We start from the raw sequence: 23838 nt of genomic DNA, 5'->3' as shown, positions 1-23838 counted from the left end.
GGCTCAGACACTCAGCACCACACCTAGAAATAACTGGCTGTGTAACCTTGAGCAAGTTACTTAACCCCAATTGCTTAAAAAAATGTAGCACAATTTTATACACTTTAAATGGTTTAAAAACCCATAAATATTATAACAAAGGGTGGGAACACTGGAAGCCTTGGGCCATATGGTTCTGCCTATATCCTGGCATTGTTACTATTTGTCCTTGGATCAGTGACATCATGGTTTTGGGGTCAAGGTACAGCATGCTTGATTGTGGCTTCTCAGTCTGGTACAGGCTCAGAAGGCTCTACCACAGGTCGGGGACAAATAGCCCATTTGAACATGTGGGATAGGGATGTCTGTAGATGTGCCTATCTCATATTTCCTTTGTGCTAATCTGTGCTCTGTATTGTGTAAGCAGGTTGGGCTAGGGACATCTGAATCTCTGAGTCTTGGGGTCAGAATTCACATCAGAAGGAAGGGAGGGCAAGGATGGGCCCTTCTCCTCTTCTGACTCCTACTATGTCAGATGATATAGGATAAATATGGCATTTTCCTTTGATAAAGACCCAAAATTTGCTTGCAGAAGTGGGCATTGGCAGGTGCAGCTTGGGAGTTATTGTGAAATGATGCTGTTTCTTCCATTCTCACTATTTTTCATGGAAGAAAGCTCACAGAAGAAAACTCGAAATTTGAGTTATGCTCCAAATGTTCCCCAGTGTGCCAATCACGTTGGAGAAAATCTGCATTTTTGAAGCATGCATTATAGCAGAACTGGCCATAGTTTGCAGACTTTGTTCTCTTCCTTTTTAAAAATCAGTACAACAGCCTTCATTTTTTACAGGGAAGAGGACTGGGTCTTGGAAAGGCAGTGGGATTTGCTCAAGGCTCCACAATTAGTCAGTGATACAGCCAGGACTGAAACTTAGGTCCTTTGGACTCCACGTCCAATAGCTCAATTTAATTCAGTTCAACAAGCATTTATTAGACATCTATTATATTCAAGACACTGCTAGAAAATGGGACTGGATACAGAAAATCATAAAAAAAACTCCCTGCTCTCAAGTAAATTACTTACATTCTGCTGGGGCATTACACATATAAAGACAAGAAAATGAAGGATAATTTGCAGAGGGAGAATACACCGACAATGTGTATTAGCACCTGAGTAGAGCCTTAAAGGAAAATAAGGATTTGAAGAGACTGAGATGAGGAGGGAGAGCATTTCAGGTAGAGGGGATAGCACAGGCTAAGATCAAGGCTGACGATGGAGTGCTGAGTTCAGGGAATTCCAAATAAGTCAATTAGGTTGGAATATTGAATGTGCAAAGGGGAATAATGTAAAATATATCTGGAAAGACAGACCTTGTAGGTCTTTGAATGCCAAGATGATTAGTTTGTATTTCATCCCAGAGGAAGTAGGTAGCCATTAAGGATTCTTGAGCAGAGGAGTGTTGGCAGGTATGTAGATCAATTAGAGAAAGGAGAATTTACAAAGCTGGAGACTAGTTAATAAGCTATTGTAATAGTCCAGGTAAGAAGTGATAAAGAATTGAATTAAGGTGGTGACCATGTGAATACAGAGAAGAAAGCAGGTGTGGGGATTTCAATGGGTCATCTTAGGGATATTATTATCAATAGGTGTTATTTGTCTGTTATAATAATATTGGCTAGTATGAATATTTTAAGGTTTGCAAAACTCTTTTACAAGCATTAAATCATTTTATCTTCAAAACAACCCTAGGAGATAGGTGATATGGTTATTTTATTATGGTTATTCCCCATTTTACAGATGAGGAAACTGAGGCAGATGGAAGTTAAGTGATTTGCTCAGGATCACACACATCTAGGAGGTGTTTATCCCTTTTGAGAGATGAAACAACCAAAGTATAAAGAGATTGAGTAACTGACTCAAACTCACACAACTTGTTAAAAGCAGAATTGGGCCTGGGCTGCAGATCTGAAAATTGTATAATAATACTGAGAGCTCGGGAATTTTCTGTCAACCCTCAGCCCAACTCCTCACAGTTGCTTATGGACAAGCTAACTAATCTAGAGAGATTTCCACAATTATAAAAGTAATGCTGATTGCCACTGGCATTTTCCAGATGTTGAAAGGAACATCTGCATCTTGTTATCACTAGAGGAGTTGGTATTTTATTCTAAAGGTCACAGGGCACCAAAGGAGGTACTTGAGTATAGGGGTAACATGGGCCGATTTGAACACAAGAACAGCCATTGTGAGTGTGGGCCTTGGAGGGTTTCCAGAGGCAAATGTATCCGTCTTCCTTGGGTCTGTGGTGCCCAAAGACTGCCATATACTCCACCCATTCACCTGAGCTTAGAATGGAGGTGTGTGTGTGTGTGAGAGAGAGAGAGAGACAGACAGACAGACAGACAGACAGAGAGGGAGAAAGCTGCTGGGGCACTTTCCTAGTTGGGTAATAGTGTTTGGAGATAGGAGCCTCTGGGAGTCTTCCCAAGACTCTGCCAGAGTCTTGATCTCTACTCTGAACTGGAAGCAAGGCACTTCAACTGGGAAGCAATCTTGGAAACATGGTCTATTGCAGAGGCCCTTAACTTTCAGTTTCTTTAGAGATGGGAGGAGACACCAGGGTCCACGAGGGATCCTGTTTTATGCTTTTATCTCCAGGGATAATGAGATGCTGAGATTCATTTCACCAGATTTTAATCACTGTAGAAGGGACTCTTCTAATCTGCTATCAGACTCATGCTGCTAGATTCATCTTCCTAAAGCACTTCTTAGATTGCTCCCCTCCCCCACTAAAAACCCTTAACTGCCTTCTCTTGGTGTCTTGAAAGAAGCACAGAGCTTTATATCATGGCCCCCCTCCCCCATACTTTGGAATCAAGGCAGATTGGGCTACTTACTTTTCCAAAGCACGTATTGCCCTCCCCTTCCTCCAGGTCTTTGCTTACACTACTCTTCCATTATGAAATACCCTCCTTACCCCTCTAGTTAACCCCCATCCTCATTTTCACTTATTAATTTTTACCTCTCCTTCAAGGCCCAGCATCCTCTAAGACTTTCTCTAATTTTACTGCACCCATAGGGAATCGTCCATCCTCTTGAAGCCCAAGCACACTTGGTGGGAGTTTTCTTTTTCTGTTATGTCTTTGATGTAGAGAACTCCTAGTGGAAAACTTCCTCTATCAATACAGCTATTCTCTAGCTATTCTGAAAGTTATAGTCTTAGAAAGTTGCCTAGGAAACCAAGAGGATCAAGTGATTTACCCAGGGTCGCAAAGCTGTAGATGATAAAAGTGAGAATTCAGCCTAGGTCCTACTGACCTGGAGGCAGTTCTGTCCACTAAATCAGGGGTTTTCATCATTTGGGATCAGAGTAATTAATTTCCTTATTTTATCTCTTCACTAGACTGGCAGCCCCCAAACACTGTTATTAGTGCCTTATTGCCTTAATAGGATTTAAATTCCTTGAGGGAAGGGACAGGTTTACTTTTTATACTTATATCCACAGTGTCTAACCCAGTGCCTTGCACATTGTTGTTGCTATTCAGTCATGTCTGACCTCATGGGCCATAGCATGCCAGGCCTTTCTATCTTCCATTATCTTCCAAAGTCAGTTGGGGCCATCTCCAATCACCCTGATCTGTATCTTGCCACTGGACCCAGGTAGCTCTGGAGGAGAAAGTGAGGCTGGTGACCTTGCACAGCTCCACCTCATTTAAATCCAATTCACTTTCAAGTCATGGCATCATCTTCCTGATGTCATGGTCCTCTTCATGAATGAAGGAGAAGAATCAACTCAAAGTCTGTTCAAGCTTGTTAGTTGCTGCCATGACTATATCTACCATCTCATCCTCTGCCATTCTCTTTTTCTTTTGCCTTCAATCTTGCCTAATATCAGGGTCTTTTCCAATGAGTCCTGTTTTCTCATATGTGGCCAAAGTATTCAAGCTTCTGCTTCAGTATTTGTCCTTCTAAAGAATAGTCTGAATTATTTTAAGTATTGACTGATTTGATCTTTGCCTTGCACATAGTAGCTGTTTAATTAATGTTTATTGAATTGAATTCTACTTCTTTGTATAAGCAAAAATCCATGCATATCTAGTAAATACTTGCTGAATGAATGAAGGAGTGAATGAATGATTTGGTGATTGGTTACTTATTTTTCTCATGTAATCTCTTTCAGGAAGTCCCAGCATCTGGCTATGACAGACACAGTGCTTAGCAACAGTTCTGATCGCTGGATGTGCCCCAATGACAGAGCCATGGCCCTTCGCACAAGGTAAACTGCTGTTTATTCCTGGTTATGATTTGGGGAGAGGAGACAGATAGTCTTTATTTCTTTTCTGCTAAAGAAAAAAATATCTTTCCCAGAGCAAGACCCTTAAAACCAGGTAGAATTTTATTGTGATAAGTGAGTCCCATTCCACACTGGTTGTATGACTTGAAAATGCATGTCAGGGTCCTAAATTTTAATACTGGAATTCCACTGAAAAGAGAGACCAGTATGGGAGAAAAATAATTGAACTAGGAGTAAGGGCACTTGGGTTCTAGTCTTGCTAAGTTAGTTTTTGTTAAATTGGAGGGTTTATCAAGGGTCCAGGAGAGGGCAATGAGGATAATGAGGGATCTCAGTTCAGTCATTTTTCAGTCATGTACAATTCTTTCTGATCCCATCTGGGGTTTTCTTGGCAAAAATACTGAAATGGTTTGCCATTTCCTTCTCCAGCTCATTTTACAGATGAAGAAACTGGGGCAAACTGGGTTAAGTGACTTGTCTAGTATCACATAACTATTAAGTGTCTGGAGCTGGATTTGAACTCAGTTCTTCCTGACTCTAGGCCCAGCACTCTATCCACTGCATCACCTAGCTGCCTGAGAGACCTCAAAGTCATGTCATATAAGTTTTAGTTGAGGCATGTAGGAATGTTTAACTTAGAGAAGAGAAGGATTGGGATGATGGAGAGAGTACATGATAACCACTTTCAAGTGTTTGGAGGGCTATCACGTGAAAAAGAAAAGAGATTTGTTGTACTTGGCTCCAGAGAGCAGAATTGGGAATAATGGGAAGAATGTTCAGAGAAGCAAATTTAGGCTCAGTATAAGGAAGAGCTTCCTAACAATGAGTGACCCCAAGTGAAATTGATGTCTTGGCAGGTGTTGGGTTCCTCTTGCCTGTGGGGGGGGGGTCTTAAAGAATTCCCTTGTTAAAAATATTATAGAGAAATTTCTTGTTCAGATAAGAATTGGACTACAAGACCTTTGAAGTTTCTTTCAACTCTGAAATTTTATGTTAGTCCTGGCTTTGACATTTGTTGACTGTCTAAGCTAGGTAAGTCATTCTCTCACCCTGGGCCTCAGTTCATTTCCCTATAAAATGAAAAAGGTCAGTCTAAGTGATTAACAACAATGAAGATAATAATAGGAAGCAGCTAAGATCCAAGAGTGGAACCAAAGGGCCCTGCTGGGGTGACATCCCCATGAACTCAACTAACAATATATTAACAAAGAAGCATAAAAAAAATGTCCCAACCAAGCAAATTTCCTTATATAAATGGAAAGGTTTGGGTTACCAAATCAAGATAAGGTTGTTGCCACCAGAAATTATAGATGGAAGCCTAAATTTATTGATTATTCCTGATTATGCAGGGAAACAACAAAAACTGTCTACCATATGACTACTGGCTACCAAATGTCTAGCAAGCTATATCCTGGTGGTTAGGATCATATACCAGAGTTCCAATATCTTTCTTTCATAAACTAACAGATGACAAATCCCTGTTTTGCAATTAATACCCTCGAAATATCTTTGAGAATTAAAGAGATGAACTGTACCACATCAAGAGCATCAACAATACAATTCTATCATCCAATCATAACAAATTGAAAGCCAACCTTTGAAATAGCTCTTCCCATTCCAAATAGTCATGATCTCCAAGTAACATAGAATGAAAATATCTCAAAATATAGAAACCTAGAAAACTAGGAGTATGATTAAGATGAAGCACATATCATTCCTGTTGTCCCGTTTGCTATTGGAGTTTTCTGATGATGCCTTCAGTAAGCCTGCAGAGGATGAGTATAACATCCTAACATTTTCATTCAGCTACAAAAGGCAGGTTTTTTTAGCCTTTGCAAATGTCCATAAAGCATTCAATATAAAAGAATGATAACAGGATAGAAGCTTGTCCCAGGATCATTTCTATCTGAACCCAGCTGAAAATAGATAAGGTCAAGATAATAACAGCAATAATAGTAAATCAAAGCCACATGAGAATAGGATCAGGTATGTGTCATTCCCAGTATCCTTTCTGCTACTGAAGCAGTCCCCAAGATGCTTCAGCAATCCTACAAAAAAAGCTTGCATCCCAACACTTTCAGTGAAATGAATGTGTTAATAAAGCATTTATTAAATGCTTATTATTTGCAAAGCAGTGGGGATTTAGATAGCAAAGTCAGACAGCCCTTATTTTCAAGGAGCTCTCAGTCTAATTAGAGAGACATGTATGGCAGATTTTAGTTACAAATAAGATGGAAAAAGTCCCGTGATCCTTAGGGTACAGGGGCAAAGCAAATGGTCATGTCCTTTCTTTAATGTCATTTCCACTGATAAAATCCTTATTACCTTCTGATGTTGAATTATTTGCCAAAATCATAGACTTTGGGGACAAGAACTTTCTTTTCTGGGTCTCTAGTGGCTGCGGCCATCACACGTGCAGGATCAGTGGCCAAGCTGCATCTCCACAGTGATTGATTTCCAGGGTGATAACTGAGGGTGCTGAACTGGAAGCATTGCTGTTCCCAAGACTATTTGGATTTAGGGTTCTGGACTTTCCTCCACCAGGGTCTGAGAGGAGATGGTGGTCAAGGTGGTGGCTTGAGCTGATTGGTACCTGCTGACTCCTATCATTCAGAGGCGTTCAGAGGGTCCTGCTCTTGCAACTAGGCTGGTTCACCTTTCCAGTGAATGCCTCTTGGTTGGCATTTGGTGGAAATGGTTAGCCCTTTCTCCATAGTAGTTACCTACCCAGAGGATAGATGTGAAGGCTGGGGCAAGTGGTCTGGGGAGTGCTGTACCCCCAGAACTCCTGTGTTTACTCACATGTCAGTGACAGTTTGCAAACATCTGTTGCTGGTGGTGATGAGGAAGGAGAAATTCCTTCTCGATGATTTGTTTTTTGATGTGTTAAATTTATAATTAAAAAATATGTATGTAATATGCCTATACATATAGGATATATGCATATAGAACTATACACATACATATGCATATATATTTTAAAAAGTCAATGGCAGGGAGAGGGAAACCATCTCAAAAGCAAATGGCCCAGAAAACCAAGATGGCCCTTCTACAGTGCAACGCACATTCAACTGAACAGAGTGTTTGTAATCTCTAGCACTCTGTAATCCACTGCATAGACAACAAAAATGAAGCAAACAGAAGGACCCTCATCTTTGCCGTATGCTGCAGAACACTAAATGAAAGAATAATAGTAGGGTAGCAATTTGTCCTGGGTCTGTTTCTATATGAAATGCCTCAAGAAAGACGAAAATGAGATAATAACAATAATGATAATGGTATCTAGCATTCCTGTGGTGCTTTAATGTTTGAAAAGTGCTTTACAAATATTATCTCATTTGATCCTCCGATAACCTGGAACGCAGATGCTGTTATACCCATTTTACAGATGAAGGAGCTGAGGCACAGAGAGATTGAATGACATGACTGGGGTCACATAGCTAATAAGTATTGGAGGCAGAGTATGAACTCAGGCTTATTCTGACTTCCTTTTTTGATTGTGTTTTGTTAAAAGTAAGGTTCCCTCTGGAAGCAAAGCCTACATTGGGGTCCAATATAATGTGAGGAGAACGTCTCACCAACTGGAAAATGTGTCTCTATTAAATGACCAGTTGTCCAAAGGGTAAATGGGATTAAAGACAGAGTTTGCTTTAATAAATGCCTGTCATTTTCAATCCCATCCATCAGGATTGTGTTTAGCCAACATGAAATCCAACAATTGCTTTCCATTTATATCGGGATTATTCAAATAGTCCATGACCAGTTTCATGAATAGGATCCTGAGAGCCTACCGAGCATCTTGACATTCTAAATGCCTCCAGTCACCCTTGATTGCTATTGCTTTTTCATCAGATATTAAAATTATTTTTCAATAAATGCTAATGACTAAATAATAGCCATCCTGCATGACGCTGGAGTTGCTGCAGTGGTAATGGGTAATGCAGACATTTCTAATGTCTTTCTCAAAGAAATTAAGAAATCCAACTTTAATTAACATCCAGTTGGACACACTTGCAGCCGAAGCAATTGCTAAATGTCTTCATTTCTCTGCTGCTTTTGATTCAGGATGTTTGACCTACCGATCATTTCTGAAACTGATGGCTAAGGGCATGCAGTATCCCATAATCTCAGCATCAGAAGGACCCTCAGAGGTTATCTAGTCCAACTCATCCCTGTACAAGATGTCCCACTACAACATCCCCCAACAAGGGTCTTTGCTAAGAGACTTTCAGTGAGGGACACCCCACTGCTTCCCTAGGCAGCCCAATCCAACTTACAACTCATTTTTATTTGCAAGAAATTTTTTATGGACAGAGAGCCTAGATTTAATTCTTTGTGGTAGATTTGCTTCTAATCTTGCTCAGTGGAACTAAGTAGAACAAGCCTAGTTCCCTTTCCATATGACAAGTCTTCCACCTAAAGACTACTCTTATGCTCCCTCACCCCCAACTCTTCTTTTCTCTGGACCTTATAAGCATTTCTAATTACTTCAACCTTCATATGGTCTAATCTTGAGCGTCTTGATCATTCTGGCTGTATTCCTTTGGACGCTCTCTAGCTAGGTGGTACAGTAGATAAAGTGCTGAGTTCAAATCTGGCCTCAGATGCTTACTAGTTGTATGACTCTAGGCAAGTCACTCAACTATCATTTGCCTCAGTTTCCTCAATTGTCAAATGGGGAAAATAATAGCACCTATCACCTAGGGTTTTATGAAAATCAATTGACATACTATTTGAAAAGCACTTAACACAATGACTGGCACATAATGAATGCTACATAAATGCTGGATGCTGCAGCTTTTGCTGATTATTTCAGTTTATCAGTATTGACAGCAAGTGTGATACAGTGGCTAGAGAAACAGATTTGGTGTCAGTGGACATGCATTTAAATTCCATTACTTGTTTTTACTCCCTGTATTACCTTTGGCAAGTCACTTGTCTTCTCTGGCTTTGTTTTCTCTTTGGTCAAACAGGGGTATTTTATTTGGTTATTTCCAAGGTCCTTTATAGCTATGAATATATGATTTTTTCCAAAGCTTTGACCCCCTGGAATGGAATATAATTCTTAAGATGTGGGCTAATGAAGGCCTTTTCAATTCTGCCTCATTGTTTCCCTAGATTCCTTCAAGTGTCAGCTTAGATCTTACTTTCTAAAGGATCCTTCCTCCCCCCACCCATTTTTACTATTCTAGTACCATTCCTCTGAGATGATATTCTTTTTGCTCTGTATATAGCTTTCAATCACAATTATTTCTAAGTTTTTTTCTCCCATTAGAGTATAAGCTTCTTGAGGTCAGGTACTAGGTAGTGCCTTTCTTTATACCCCCAATGTTTAGTATAATCCTTGGCACATAGTAAACTCTTAATAAATTCTTGTTGACTGACTGACTCTCAGTCCTTAATTTTTGGAAATTAGTCTCTCTTTATGTGGCTAACTCTCACCCAGAAGAGGATAAAACATATTATAAATAAAATGGGCACTTCCAGGTTATGATCTGGAAACAAAGAAAGCCTGTCCCTTTCTATAAGACAACCATATGGTCCATTGCTATCCATTGGAGAATTACACCCAAAACTTTGGTGCTTCATGTTGGGGCATTGGTAATAAGAATGTGGTTCATCTCTAGGAAGTCAAGGGGCTAAATTTTTGTGCCCGAGTAATAAAATCACAGAAGATCAGAGCTAGAAGATTGTCTTACACATTATCTTTTTCATTCTATAGGTTGGAAAATGAGAACCAGAGCAGGGAAGTAACTTACTCAAGGGCATGGCACCAGAGCATGGTACAATTAAGACTAGACTTGTGGTCTCTTGACTCCTAATCAAATGTTCTTTCCATCATACTGAACAGCTACCCACTATCCTTAGAGTATGGAGTACAAGAATTGGAGGCCAATTGGTATTAGTTTATTTCTATATTTTACTAAAACCATCAGTCAACTGGTCATTGAAAAATACTCAAATGAGTGATTGAACTAAATTTGATGGGCATGACAAAAATGGTTCATTATTTGACTGAGCTGCCTGAAAAGTTTCTCTAAGATCACTGGCTTGGCATACCTGTGCAAATATAGCCTTGTTTTTGGATCAGTAAGAAGTAAGTAGGTCATGATAAGTTATGCTTTGTGGTTACTGTCGTTAATCAGCATTACTGTTTGAAGACATTACCATTGCATTTCTTTTTCTAACCTCATTTCTTGTATCTTGTCCATTTCTCCCTTTTCTTGGCTTTCGCACAGTGGAAAGGAGCAGTAAGTATTCTGTGACATTTACTTTTCTCTTGACTATCTTTTGACTGTTTTTTTTTTGATCAGTGTGGTATGCTCCTGCAGAGAGAAGACAGAGAGGTCAAGGAATAAGCAGTTGTGAAAAAAGGGAATATTTGAAAAAGTTCCCAGGGACTCGAAGCATTCAGAGAAGTTTCAAAAGAATTGGCAGCTTCTTCCAAATCCTGGGGAGGGAGGCAGATGTGGGATGTGGAGGTGGGCTTAAGATTTGGTCCTTGATAATAACTTGGCCATGATTGGCAGCCAGTCTCTGATACCTTGATTTCTTTAGCTTCACACCAGGAAAGCTGCCTTGGATAAAATAAATACCAAGTAGAATAATTTCTTTTGGTAATAACAGAATGATGGGCATACACTTTACAATGCGGTATGCTGAGCACATAATTTCCATCTCAGCACAAAAGGTTATCTTGCTTTCTAATGGAAATGACTTTGAAGCAAAGGGCAGATGTGGGTGAGGGGTCAGTTTGAATGACCAAAACTGACAAAATAGGATTATCTTTGCACATACCTACACCTTCAAAAATGCAGAAAACATATCCAGCCTCTATGCTTATTACTTCTTTTTTTTTAACATTTTTTTTTTGCTTTTTTGGAGGGGGGAAGGCAGGGCAATTGGGGTTAAGTGACTTGCCCAAGGTCACATGGCTAGTAAGTGTTAAGTGTCTGAGGCTGGACTCCAGGGCCAGTGCTCTATTCACTGTGCCACCTAGCTGCTCCTATACTTATTACTTCTAGTTGGGCAAAACATCAGTGCATTTACCTGGACCTCAGTTTCCTCAGCTATAAAATAAGTAGATTAAGCTATATGACTTCTGAAATCACTCCTGGATCTAAATCCCTGATCTTATACTCTCTAATGATGACGATGACAATTCATTTCAATTCAGCACACATGTATGAAGCACCTACTATGTGAACATGTGTATTAAGCACCAAGTTTTGTGGTGTTACAGAAAAAGCATTAGACAGAGTTGGACAACTAGGACTTGGTCCCAGCTTCCTCCACTCGCTAACTGTATGACATCTCTAAGTTGTAGCATCTCATCTGCACCAAGGGAAGTTATCCTGATTTCCTTCAGGACTCAGCTCACATGTCACCTTTTATAGGAGGCCTTAAGTTGCTAGTGCCTTCCTCTCTAAGTTTTTCTTGTACCTACTTTGTATATATCTTCGGTATACCAATATATGTCCCTACTGTTTTCCGCATTAGAAGATGGCTTCTTCCACTAACTGTGAATGATCTATTTAGAGAATCCATCAGTCCATGAATAACATCTTACATGTGTAGACAGTTTGGACTACTCTAGGACTTCTCTGATTTCTAAACCATGTCCCCTGGGTTGGGAATGCTTTAGCTTCCCTTTGTGTGTTGTCTTTCCTCTTTAGATTGTAAGCTTCTCGAGGGCAGGGAGTCTCTTTATTTTTGTATTTGTATCTCTAGTGTTTAGCATGAGACCTGGCACATAGTAGCTCTTAAGAACTAATTAATTAAGTTAATCTGCACACAATTCCTAATAACAAAACATCAATTCTGAGATTTTGCACTTTTCTTAACATAGTAACCATGAAATAACCCATAAAATAAAACCAATAACATGCAAAACATTTTTTCTCAGTAGTAATTCCCTAGAATTATGACCTTTTGTGCTAACACATCAATTAAAAACATTGATTTCAGATAACATTCACTTTTCATAACATGTGAAGTTTGCAGTACGATAAATACTTTTCTCCTTTTTGTGAATATAATGAATTGGCCATTTGTTAACCCCAAACTTGTGGCCAACAGTGGCTGCAGATATTCTGGCAGGAAGTTTAACATCTTTATTTTCTCACTAAGTCACTTTGCTGATTTTGCATGCTTTGGCTCAGAGCCCAAAGGACTTGCGTGACATTTGGGGGCATAATTGCAACATAAAACTTGAGCTTCAAAAACAAACCATTAAAGTATGCAACGAATACACGAGGAGCTCTTTCTAAGGATAAGATGAACAAGACCTGTGAAGCACATGGGGGTGGGGTGGGTACAAACTTGCATGCATGCCTCTCATTTTTCCCCTCTACTGTGAACAGTCGAGAATATTCATGGTTGCTAATGTAAAAGTAAAAGTGAGGTTGCTAAGGAAATCATGGGAATGTTTGAAGTCCCTAAAGTTAAACCCATGAATGTTGAGGATTGACTGTTTTTATAAAGTCAAATTTTTTAAAGTTTCTCAAGATACAATGCTTGTAAAGTTACACAGTTCTTATAAAGTACTTAGTACAGTATCTGACACGTAGCAGATGCTCCCTTCCTCTCTTCCTCATTAATTAATTAATTAATTCTCAGGGTTGTCATGTTCTTGAACTGCTGATCCTAATATGCTATGGGCTGGAAAAGCAAATGACTAAGTCTTATTAGAATTATGCCTTGAACATAGAGGGTGCTAGAGTAATTGTTGTTGGATGGATGAAGTAAACTAACAGTAAATAGTATCTGAGTGAGGGGGCCTCTGAGTCAAGTGCATGAGCCTCTGCAAATGAACTTTGTAACATTTGTGAAATGGATGTGATGAGGATGGAAGGATTAAGCTTCTTGTTACATATGGCCCCAGAAGATAGGACATGCATACAGAGAGTTAGAGGATGGGGTTAAAATTCTAACCCTGCCACTTAGCAAGCTGTGTGACCTTGGGAAAGTCACTTAACCACTCTGAACTTCAGTTTTCTATATTAGTAAAATGACTAGATTATGTCAAAAGGCTTGTCTAACTCTAAAATTTCTGATCCTATGATCCACTGAGAGGATTAGGGGTAGATTTTTGGAAGAATTTCCCAATGATTATTACAATGAAACAGATTTGACTACCTGATTTGGTGGTGAGTTTCTTATCAGAAGTGGGATCCTAACAGGGACTATGTGAAAACCTGTTGAGTATATAAAAGAGAAGATTCTTTCTTCATGTAGGAGGTCAATATGACTTAATGCTTTTATATGGCAGTCCCTCCAAAGCGGATATGATTGGGGCTATTTTAAGAAAAGTATATAATAGTGTGCACCTTACTAGGGAGACAATAATCACTCTGTCCTCTGCCATGATCAGACTATATCTTGGGTATCATGACAGCTGTATGGAGAATGGATTAGATAGGGGAGGGGTGCAAGTGGAAGGGAAGGCATAAGTCTATTGGGTAGTAAGAGTCTATTGAAGTAGTCCTGACCTGAGCTAGAATTAGAGAAAAGAGAGACAGATGCAAGAGAAGTTGTAGAATTAGAAGCAACATGACTTGGGAATTGATTGCATGGGTATGTGGGTAAAAAGTGAGGAGTAGAGAATGGCTTTGTGATTGTGAACCTGAGTGATCATAAGGGTGGTGATAGTATCACTAGAAATAGCAAAGCTTGGAAGGAAGAAGGGAGGGTAATGAGTTTTGCTTTTGACATATTGATTTTGAGATGCTCATGGGATAACCATATCCTTAAATGTTCAAGAGGCAATTGGACTGAAGCTCAGGAGAGAGACTAGGGCTGAATATATATTGCTAAGAGTCATCTGTGTAGAGATGAAAATTAGACTCATAGGAACTGATGAGGTCAACAGGAGAAAGGTAATGTAAAAAATATATATATATGTGCATACTACTTACATGCTTATGTACACACATGTAGATTATAGACATGTATATGTATAGACACATATATGATGCATTTGGGAAGGGGGCACCTGTAATTTCAATGGTCTGGGGAACTTACAGTAAGGAAACTCCCTCTACCAAAGTAGATTAGCAACTTCTGCAAATTATAGTCATAGAGAGTTGCCTAGGTAACTGAAAGGTTAAGTGACTTGTCCAGGGTAACACAGTTGGAAAGTAATGTGTCAGTGGTGCACTTTGACTCAGATCTTCTAGCCTCATCATCTGGTCTTTAATCTACTACCCCACTTATGTTGGCAATAAATGAAGAATGACATAGTGAGTAGACGACAGGCCAGGATGCAAGAAACTCAGAGTTGAAATCCTGTCTCTGACTCCTATTGGTGGAGTAATCTTAGGGAAGCCACTTAGTTTCTTGGTGATCTTGACGACTAAATAAGGATGTAAATGACAAAGGATGTGCTGATCTGTGTGGGAGAAAAAGTTTCTATACTGGAAATTCCCCATAACAGTTAAGTCATAGGTCTCAACATTCTCCCCTCCCCACCCTCACAAACCTGGAAGAAAAAATCTGCAGAGGACTTTACTAGTTGTATGACTATGTAACAGTCACTTACATCGCTAAACCTCAGTTTCCTTACCTATAAAATGGACATAATCATAACAATAATTGAGTATTATAGCAGTCCCATGAGGTTAAATATTGTTACTATTATTATGCCTATTTTTATGTGAGAAAACTGAGGTTTAGTAGGGTAAAGTGACTGTTATATAATCATACAACTAGTGTCAGAAGTAGGATATGAGCTCAGGTCTTCCTAAAGCCAAGAACAACATACTATCCCCTACTCACTCGAAGTTGCCTTTCTAGGAAACAATTAAGAATGACTGTAAGTTGGGAGCTCTATTTGATTTCTTTACTCCCCCGCTACCTACTTAAAGATGACAGTTTGATCCTGAACAGTGATATAATCAACAAGGCCAAATTGGTTCTGTTTTTATCCTCAAATGAACAGAATTTGACTTCCATATCTGCCTGGATCATTAATTTGGGCTAAACAGGTTCCATTACCACCACTCCTTCCATTCATGGTACCAGGGTAACATTTGGGGGTTGGCAAAAGTCTCTCCTAGATGTTATCTGTGTAAGCCTTTCCTGTTTAATTTTATAAAGGGTTGTTGAAGCCACCATGGACAGCAGCATGACTTCTAAAGTAGGAGCAGATGCCTTCTTTGTAGGATATATTCATCTGCTTTCTCTTCTCCATCAGCCTCTAGGAGATGAGTCTGTTTATTTTATCTAGGAACAAGATGTAGCAGATTGTGCTGAGAGCCACTCCGCTGAAATCACTGCAGGAGGGAGTAGCCTTATGAGGCTGCCAGAGCCAAATCCCTTTATCTCCTGCTGAAGATGCAGTTGTTTTTGTCTTTGGAATTCTGAGATGCAAGTGGGCTCTTTCTTTACCACCTCATCATTTGCTTTTCCCTCATCAAGCTGATCTATTGTGGATCATGAACTGAACCCTGCTGGAAATTGGATGTTTGGGATCAATGGTTAAAGTCAGAAGCAAATGAAATTTACACAAGAAAGTGATGCAGTCCATGTTGTAGAGGCATGCACAATAGGAGGAACATTAGGAGGCTAGTGTGGCATGTAGATTTCTACCTCACAAGAAAGGAGGTGAGTGTGAAATGAAAACCAGTCATCACAAGAATAAAGGGAATAGACCAATACATGGGATCATGGGGCTGTAAGATTATAAATGTAGAGCTAGAAAGAACCTGAAGGACCGTTTAGTTCAACTCCATCATTTTACAGAAGAGGAAACTGAGGCCCAAGAAAGGTAGATGACTCGTCCAATGTCATACAGGTAATAGGAGACAGAACTGGGATTCAGACCCAAGTCTTTCTACTTCAAACCTTGTACTCTTTCCATGTCACCAGGGTTGAACATTCATGAAATAAATTTCTTATTTTTAGAGTGCTGAGCTTGGAATCAGGAAGAGTTGAGTTCAAATCTGGTTTTAGACATTTGCTAACTGTGTGACTCTAGGCAAGTCATTTAATCTGTTTGCCTTGGTTTCCTCAACTATAAAATAAGAATAATAATCACTCCTATTGTTGTGAAAATAATTTATATTTGTAAGTATTTAATTTAATTTAAGTATTTAAATATTTGTAAGTATTTGATAATATTTGTAAAAAGCACTTAGCACAGTGCCTGGCACATAGCACTATAGAAATGCTTATTCCCTTCCTTTGTCTCTTAGAAAGCATGACATGGTACATGCAAGTATGTGTTTATGCTCACTAAACTTAACCTTAATTTACTGAAGCATCATTTATTGAGATGATGGCTTTCAGAACCCAAAGAACTGATGTGTTGTGCTGACTCCTTCTCTTGCTGTGGGATGCTTGATCTACTACAATATAGAGTCCATAGTGCTGGACTTGGAGTCAGGAGGGCCCAGGCTCATGTCTTGTGTGAAGGCACTGACTAATCATGTGACCCTGAGGAAGTCATTTAATCTCTCTTAACCTTAATGTCCTCATCTGTAGTCTGGAAAGTAAAGACAGCCCCTACCGCCCAGAGTTTTGTGAAGATTAAATGAAATGATGTGTTTAAAGTACAATGTCATGTATCATAGTTATTTTCTTTTTATTCTCATCATCTTTGCCATTATTTAGTGATCAATCAATCAACAAGAAGTTATCCAGGTATTTCTGCATGCTAAAGGTATGCTCCATCTCTGATACATATACCAGCTGTGTGATTTTAGGAAAGACATTGAACTTCTCAGAGATCTAGGCAGTTTTCTAAGACTACAAATTGCAAAGAAGGTGCTGACCTGTATTGTTAAAAATGACTTTCCTCACCTGGAGTTCCCTATAGTATTGAAATCACAAGTTCAAATCCTTATTGCTATCCAGCTATGTTCAGGGAACTCTACTAAGCTATGGAGATATGAAGAAAGGCAGTAACAGCCCCTGCTCTCAAGATGCTTACATTCTAATGGGGAAGATTACATATACCTAAGTAGATACATGGGTAACTAGGTGGTGCAGTGGATAGAGTACCAGGCTTGGAGTCAGGAAGACTCAGCTTTCTGAGTTCAAATCTGTCCTCAGATACTTACTAGTTGTGTGACCCTGGGCAAGTCACTTTACCCTATTTGCCTTAGTTCCTCTTCTGTAAAATGAGCTGGGAGAGGAAATGGTAAACTACTCCAATATCTTTGTCAAGAAAACTCCAAATGGGATCATGGAGAGTAAGACATGACTAAAACAATTGAACAGCAACAACAAAGTTTATACATATGGTATGGATTAGGTAGTCTCTGAGGGGAAAATACTAATAACTTGGAGTTGGGAGTGGGGAGAGTTTCCTGCAGGAGGTGGAATTTGAGCTGTGTCTTGAAGGCAGTTGGGGAGCAAAGAGGCAGAAATGATGAGGGAGAGAAGTGGGGATAGCCAGTGTAAAGATATGGAGATGAGAAGTGAAATATAATGTGCAAGAAACAAGTAGGTCTATAAAGCTAAATTACAGAATATATGAAAAAAATTAAATAGTGCTATGCGAGTGGGAAGTAAGGGGTGAGGAGACTAGAAATATAAGGAAGGGGGCCAAGATTTAAGTTCAAAATTTATTTTATATTTAAGTTTATATTTGATCCAGGAAAGAATAGAGAGCCACTGAAGGTCATCAATAAGGGGTGGGGGAGGGAGTGACATAGACTAATTTATACTATAATCAGAGGATTATAGATTTAAAACTGGAAAGAGTCTCAGAGTTCATGGAGTCCAACATCCTCATTTTACAGAGGAGAAGATGGAGGATCATTGGTATTAATTGACTTGTTCATGATCAACTAGCTAGTAAATAGTAAACCCAAGATTGAAATCCTGGTCCTCTGCTTGCAAAACCAGTTGCTTCCCCATTGTACTATGCACCATCTTTTCTCTGGAGTGAACACTGACTAAGCTGAGAAGAAAGAAAGTGTAGAAAAGAAACCTGGGGTCATTACTGGGTTTTAAAAGTAGTGTTTCTGGGGGCTACTTTTGAATGGTTGGAATTATAACTAATAAAGGAGCTTTGGAAGTTATTGAGGGAGGGCAAGGAAATGCATTGTGCTGTAGTAGAAAGAGTAGTAGAGAGAAGATTGGGGCTCAAGCCCTCAAGCATTTACATAGAGCTTTAAGGTTTATATAGCAAGTTAACTGGCACCTAACAAGTGATTACTCTATTGCCAGGCACTGTGCTAAGTACTGGTGACACAAAGAAAGGCAAAAACCAGTCTCTTCTCTACATGAGCTTATGGTTTAATGAGATATGTTATGCTTTGAATATGTTCCATCACTTGGTCCTAACAAGTACCTTGTGATTTAGGTGCTATTATTATCCCCATTTATATATTAGGAAACTGAGTCTGAGAGGTTGTGTTTGCCCAAGTTCATCCAACTAATGTCTGAGGCAGGACTTCAACCCAGGTGTTCCTAACTTCAACTCAGGAAGTGCACTTTATTCACAGCATTATCACTAACTTGTCATGTGGCCTTGGGCATGTTTCTTCCTCCATCTTGGTCTTGGATTTATTCATCTGTACAGAGAGGAGGATGGGTTAGATTATCTCCAAAGTTCCTTCCAGCTTGAACACTGATTCTGGCATTGTTTGTAGGCTCTGCGAGATGCAGTGCAGTTGGGTCAAGACCATGGACAGTTCCTGGGTATTATTTGTTGGTTTAACAATGTGGGTGACTGTCAATCTCTTTGGACAGAAAAAAAAACCCAAAACCTTTCCTCCACATCAATTTGGGATCATGTATCCTAGCTAATTGATTGTAGAACTGGAAAGGATCTTAGAGGGGATCTACTTTGAGCCTTCATTTACAGATGAGGTCACCATTCTCCCCTATATGTGCTGTTCACCCCATTAGAATGTTAGTTCCTTGAGAAAAATTATCTTGCTTTTTTGGTTTTGGTTTCCCTAGTGCTTGACACAGAGCTTGACACATGGTAAGTGCTTGATAAATGCTTTTTTGCTCATTTATTCACATGTGTGATTTATCCAAAGTCACTTAGGTAGAGATGTCCTGGTCAAGGGCTTATTTAAAATTCCCATGAGAGTTGGCTTTCCTCGGCAGAGTTGTTTGAGTGGCTTTCAAGGATAATTGTAGGGACCAGATGTGATCTTTGCCCCTAAATCACAGGCACCTGCTGAGATCTCAGCACTCTGGTCAAAGCTTGGCATTTGTGGGATTACAAGAGGAATAATTTACCTGGGAAGGAATTTTTCAGATTCTTTTGGACTTCTAACAATACTGTAGGAGATTAGCATTCAGTTCCTTGAAACTGCCGTCAGCATATGCTTTTTAGCTCCTTTTCTGAATACTAAGAGTATCATGCATATAGGGCTAAGTACTGCATTCCACACACAAACCTCCCATGACCTGATCTCACAGGGGTTCCTGTGGAGAACAAAGGTATTTCCATTTTTCAAAGCAACTCACACAAAGCAACAACCCTGACCTTGAGTCTACTTTCCTTTAATTCTGGTTCTGTCACATGCTGAGGCTTCATGAATGTATCCTGGGCTCAGATCTGCCTCTTGGCAGCTGGCACCCTCTAGAAAGCTAGAAGAAACCAAATAGTTGTCTGAGGTACCTTCCAGCTGTAGAACTATGATGTTACAGAGAGCCATTGGAATTTGTAGAGTGGAGAAATGACATGGTCAGACTTGTCTATTAGGAATATTCCTTTGGCAGCTCCATGGAGGATGTGCTTGAGTGGAGAGAGACTTGAGATGAAAGGCATAGGACAAGTGTTGCTATGTGTGTGTGGTACCATGGCAGAGTGAGGAGAATCCTGGGCTCTGATTGAGGAAGCCCTTCCAGCTGTGTGACAATGAGCAAATCACTTAACACATCTGGGCATCAGTGCCTGAATTGTAAAATGGGAGAAGGGATTTGACTGGATCAGTGATATCGAACTCAGAGAAACAGGGGCCACATATTGACTTAGCTTTAAAATGTAGTGTTATCTATCTTCTATTGAATTTTCATGTATTTTGTTGAATATTCCCAATTACATTATAATCTGGTACTGGCTATACTTGGGAGTGTTGTGAGCCACATAAAACCCACAGGCTCTGTCTGTAACACCTCTGGACTAGGGGAACCCTAAGGTAATATCTTTCCAGCTCCAATTCTGTGGGTCTATAAGTAGGCAGCAAAACTTTCCAAATTCCTATCCCACTTTTCCAGACAAGTCATTGCCTACCTCTGTGAACCCAAATTCCTCTTTTAAAAAAGAGAACTCAGACAATCATTCATGTTCTTTCCAGCTTTTTTATTTTAAGATTCAATTATTTTAAGCAGAAACATCACTAATATTTCTAGTGACTGAGGCAAACAGCATGAAACATGCCCTCAGGTCAACTTTTTAATACAAATCCAGTTATGCAGGTGAAATCCCATAATGCTGTCCTTAGTGGAGAAAACAGTATGGTAGAAATGCCAGGGAAAAGCTCCCTAAGAGCTGCTGCTGCTGCTGGAGGAAGAGGGGAGAGCAGCTAATTTGGTAGTTTCTTATTTTGACTAGCTATTCTTGTTCACTAGCTCCTTAGCTCATTTCTTTCTCTGCTGCTTAAGGATTGAGAATACTTTTAGCATCCTCTAAATTTAGGCACCCTGACACAAAGCCCCAGTCACCCTGCCCTAGTTACCATTCTAATCTGATGCCTAGAGAGGTTAAGTGACCTGTTAAGTGACACATGGCTTATAAAGACCTAAGAAACTTTCAGAAAACCAGTCTTTTCTTTTGGGGGGAATTTGGTTGCAGGCTTAAAGGAACTGATGCAATATACTGGTGATTATCAGGAGATATGCCTATGATTTCATTTAACTCAACACTGGGAATCTCATCAGGTCAAAACATGGAAAAAATTGAGAGACCAAGATCTGTCTCTATTTTTGTGCAATGTGTACAAAGGGCAGGGACTTTTTCAATGCATATTTATAACCCACACTTGCTGGGAATATCTCTTCCTTTTTTTACCTACCCAAATCCAGTTCCTTTTCCTTCCTGGATCCAACCTCCCATCCACTGATCTTTTCATAATTAAATGTTTTCTTTGTGGTTTTTGTTTGTTGTTTTTATTTTTGGGCTCAGTGGGGCGGGATTTCAACCCAGTTTTTTTCTGATTCTAAGCCAAGCACTCTATCCACAATGCCACACAGAGATCACATTTGCCCTGTCATATTTGCTCTAACCTTAGCAAACTGTTGTGAGTCGATTGCAATAATGACTATGAAAAACTTTTAAAAACATAAGTGTAACATAATACTGTGTGAATTGAATATTTTATTGCCATTATTATTCATGGTGTGATTGTTAGTGAGAATCAAAGGTCTTCTTCCTGTCCACATGAACCCTCCTACCACTACTGCCATTTATTCCCCGTAATCTGAATTTCCGTTAGGCGAAAAGGATGTCATTGGAAAAACCGATCTCATGTTTTTGCTCTTTACTTTTGAAATGAGAACAGGGAAATCAACAGGAAGCAGTAAGTCCCACAGAGGCAGATTGGAGATGTTTTGAAACACAGGTTTTGGTGTTTATCTACTGTGTCTTATGTGGCCAAGGAATTAGGTTTAGGGAAATGCATGATGCCCTCGATGGGGTTTCTGCCCATCTGCTAGAGAGGGAAATTATCAGAATGTGTGGGCATGTGGATGTTTTCTGGGATCCTCAGGTTTGGTAACTCAGAGCTCATAGGATTAGATCTGGGCACATAGGGGAAACTGTGGGTCATGTGTGCTTGAATTCCTGTGGAGTGATAGGGAGGGAATAAGTTAGACTGTGTGAGGTCTGTGTCATACTGAATAACCATGGGACCAAGGATGAGTGTGATGTTATTAGTGGGGGGATGGCACATGAAGAAATGAAATTCTTCTGATTTATTTCATGTTAGTTAGACCCTGAATATGTCCAGTATTGGCCATAGAACTTTACAGAGACTATAGGTAAACTGGAAAAAGGCCAGAGGTGAGGAGTAATGATTAAAGTGATGGAAAAGAGATCCTAGAAAGAACTGCAAAGAGCTCAAAGGTTCCTTGCAGTTCAGAGGGACCCTACATTTTTCAGCATTAATTCATTCAGTCTTTACCACATTTGGTTTTTTATTTTTTCATTGGGGGGCAGGGGTTGAAGATAAGCACCCAGACCTGTGTTTTAACTGGTGAAAGGAATTCCCACTGAGGAAATTGCCTCAGAGACTTACTGTCACATTAGCTGTGTGACCCTGGACAGGTCACTTAACTTCTCTGTCTTTCAGTTTTTTTCTTCTGCAAAATGAAAGAGTTGAATGAGGTGACCTCTGAGGTCCCTTAGAGTTGCAGATTTAAGATCCTAGAATCCTGTTATCCAACTAGGGCAAGGGTCCAATGACCTCAGAGTGATTTGTGTATAGATTTCAGGAGTTCTGTGAACTTGGATGGGAAAAAAATGACATCTTTACTTCAACATGATGGACTTTCTTTCTAATCTTATGCATTTTGTGCATTTATAGACATTATGAGTAGGGGTTCATTGGCTTCACAAGACCTCTGAAGGAGTCCAGTGTACCACAAAGGTTAGGAATCTCCTATCTGGATGATTTCCTTGTGTCCTGGTCTGCTTTTGCCTGCCTGGGAGACCAGCTTATTTCTTCACACTCCTGGGCAGCAGGGAGGAGGGAGAGACAATGTGTGAATGAAGCTGGGAGGGGGCAGAGGGAGAGTAGGAGAGAGGGTAGACATGACTTTCAGTTCCTAACTTCAAGTGTCAAAAGGCAATTTCATGCCTGCTGACACAATTTGGAGGAGCAGAAATAATAGATTCTGACAGCTAATGGGACTGGAGCTCTTACTGAAGAGCTATTTACTGATTGGATTTAATTTTCCCCCCTTTAATGGAGGCAAAGCTCTCTAGTGGTCTAACAACGACTGGGCTGACCCCCATACCCCTCTCTGAGATAATGAAACTCTCCATTTAGTCAGTGAACCATATCATGAAATACCTTATTAATCATCTTACTCATAACTTACCAGAGCATTGAGTTTTTTCAACTTTTTTTTCAATCATTTCAACGTCCATTATCTCATTTGAGCCTCTCCATAACCCTATGAAGTAGGGGAGACAGGGATTACTGTGACCATTTTATAGATGAAGAAACCAAGATTCTGATAAGGGAAGTCACTAGCCCCGGGGCTCGCATTGAACCCTGTGAGACAAACATAGCAGGATTATCCTCATTTTACAGATGACAAAACTGAGGTCCAAAAATGGGAATTCAGCTTGCCTACATGGTCACACAGACTGAGGGTCAAAACTAGGAATATAATTTAGTTTTCCTGACTCTTACTCTAGTATACTTAGCATTGTACCATACTATCAACTATCACATTAACAAATTGTTGATATTAACAAGTTACTTTATCTATTTGTGCTATAGTTTGCAAAAAAATAAAATAAAATTATAATAATGGATAATATCTCATCCCAAGAACATTTTATCTAAGCTCTAATAAAAAGGTGATAATGAGATATTTTTTATAATGATAATAATAAAATCATATTTCTCTAGGACTTTAAGGTTTTTAA

At 39.6% G+C, this 23838-nt stretch overlaps 1 protein-coding gene across 3 annotated transcripts in view; it reads left to right on the top strand.

Moving 5' to 3' along the window:
• RPH3A (rabphilin 3A) overlaps positions 1–23838 on the top strand; it is a 171223-nt gene that overhangs the window by 39282 nt on the left and 108103 nt on the right. For all 3 annotated transcript variants that reach the window (XM_069081461.1, XM_069081460.1, XM_069081459.1), the window contains exons 2-3: positions 4161–4256; positions 10514–10525. In XM_069081461.1, coding sequence (XP_068937562.1) covers positions 4180–4256; positions 10514–10525 — 89 coding nt within the window. In that variant the 5' untranslated portion in view covers positions 4161–4179. The remainder of the gene's footprint in view (positions 1–4160; positions 4257–10513; positions 10526–23838) is intronic.

Source organism: Petaurus breviceps, unplaced genomic scaffold, assembly GCF_028583685.1.
Source record: "Petaurus breviceps papuanus isolate PSGF00001 unplaced genomic scaffold, PetGlider_PUasm1.0 99, whole genome shotgun sequence".
NCBI classification, from domain to species: domain Eukaryota; kingdom Metazoa; phylum Chordata; class Mammalia; order Diprotodontia; family Petauridae; genus Petaurus; species Petaurus breviceps.
The sequence above is the reverse complement of the archived record's forward strand: the minus strand, read 5'-3'. Positions and strand labels throughout refer to the sequence as shown.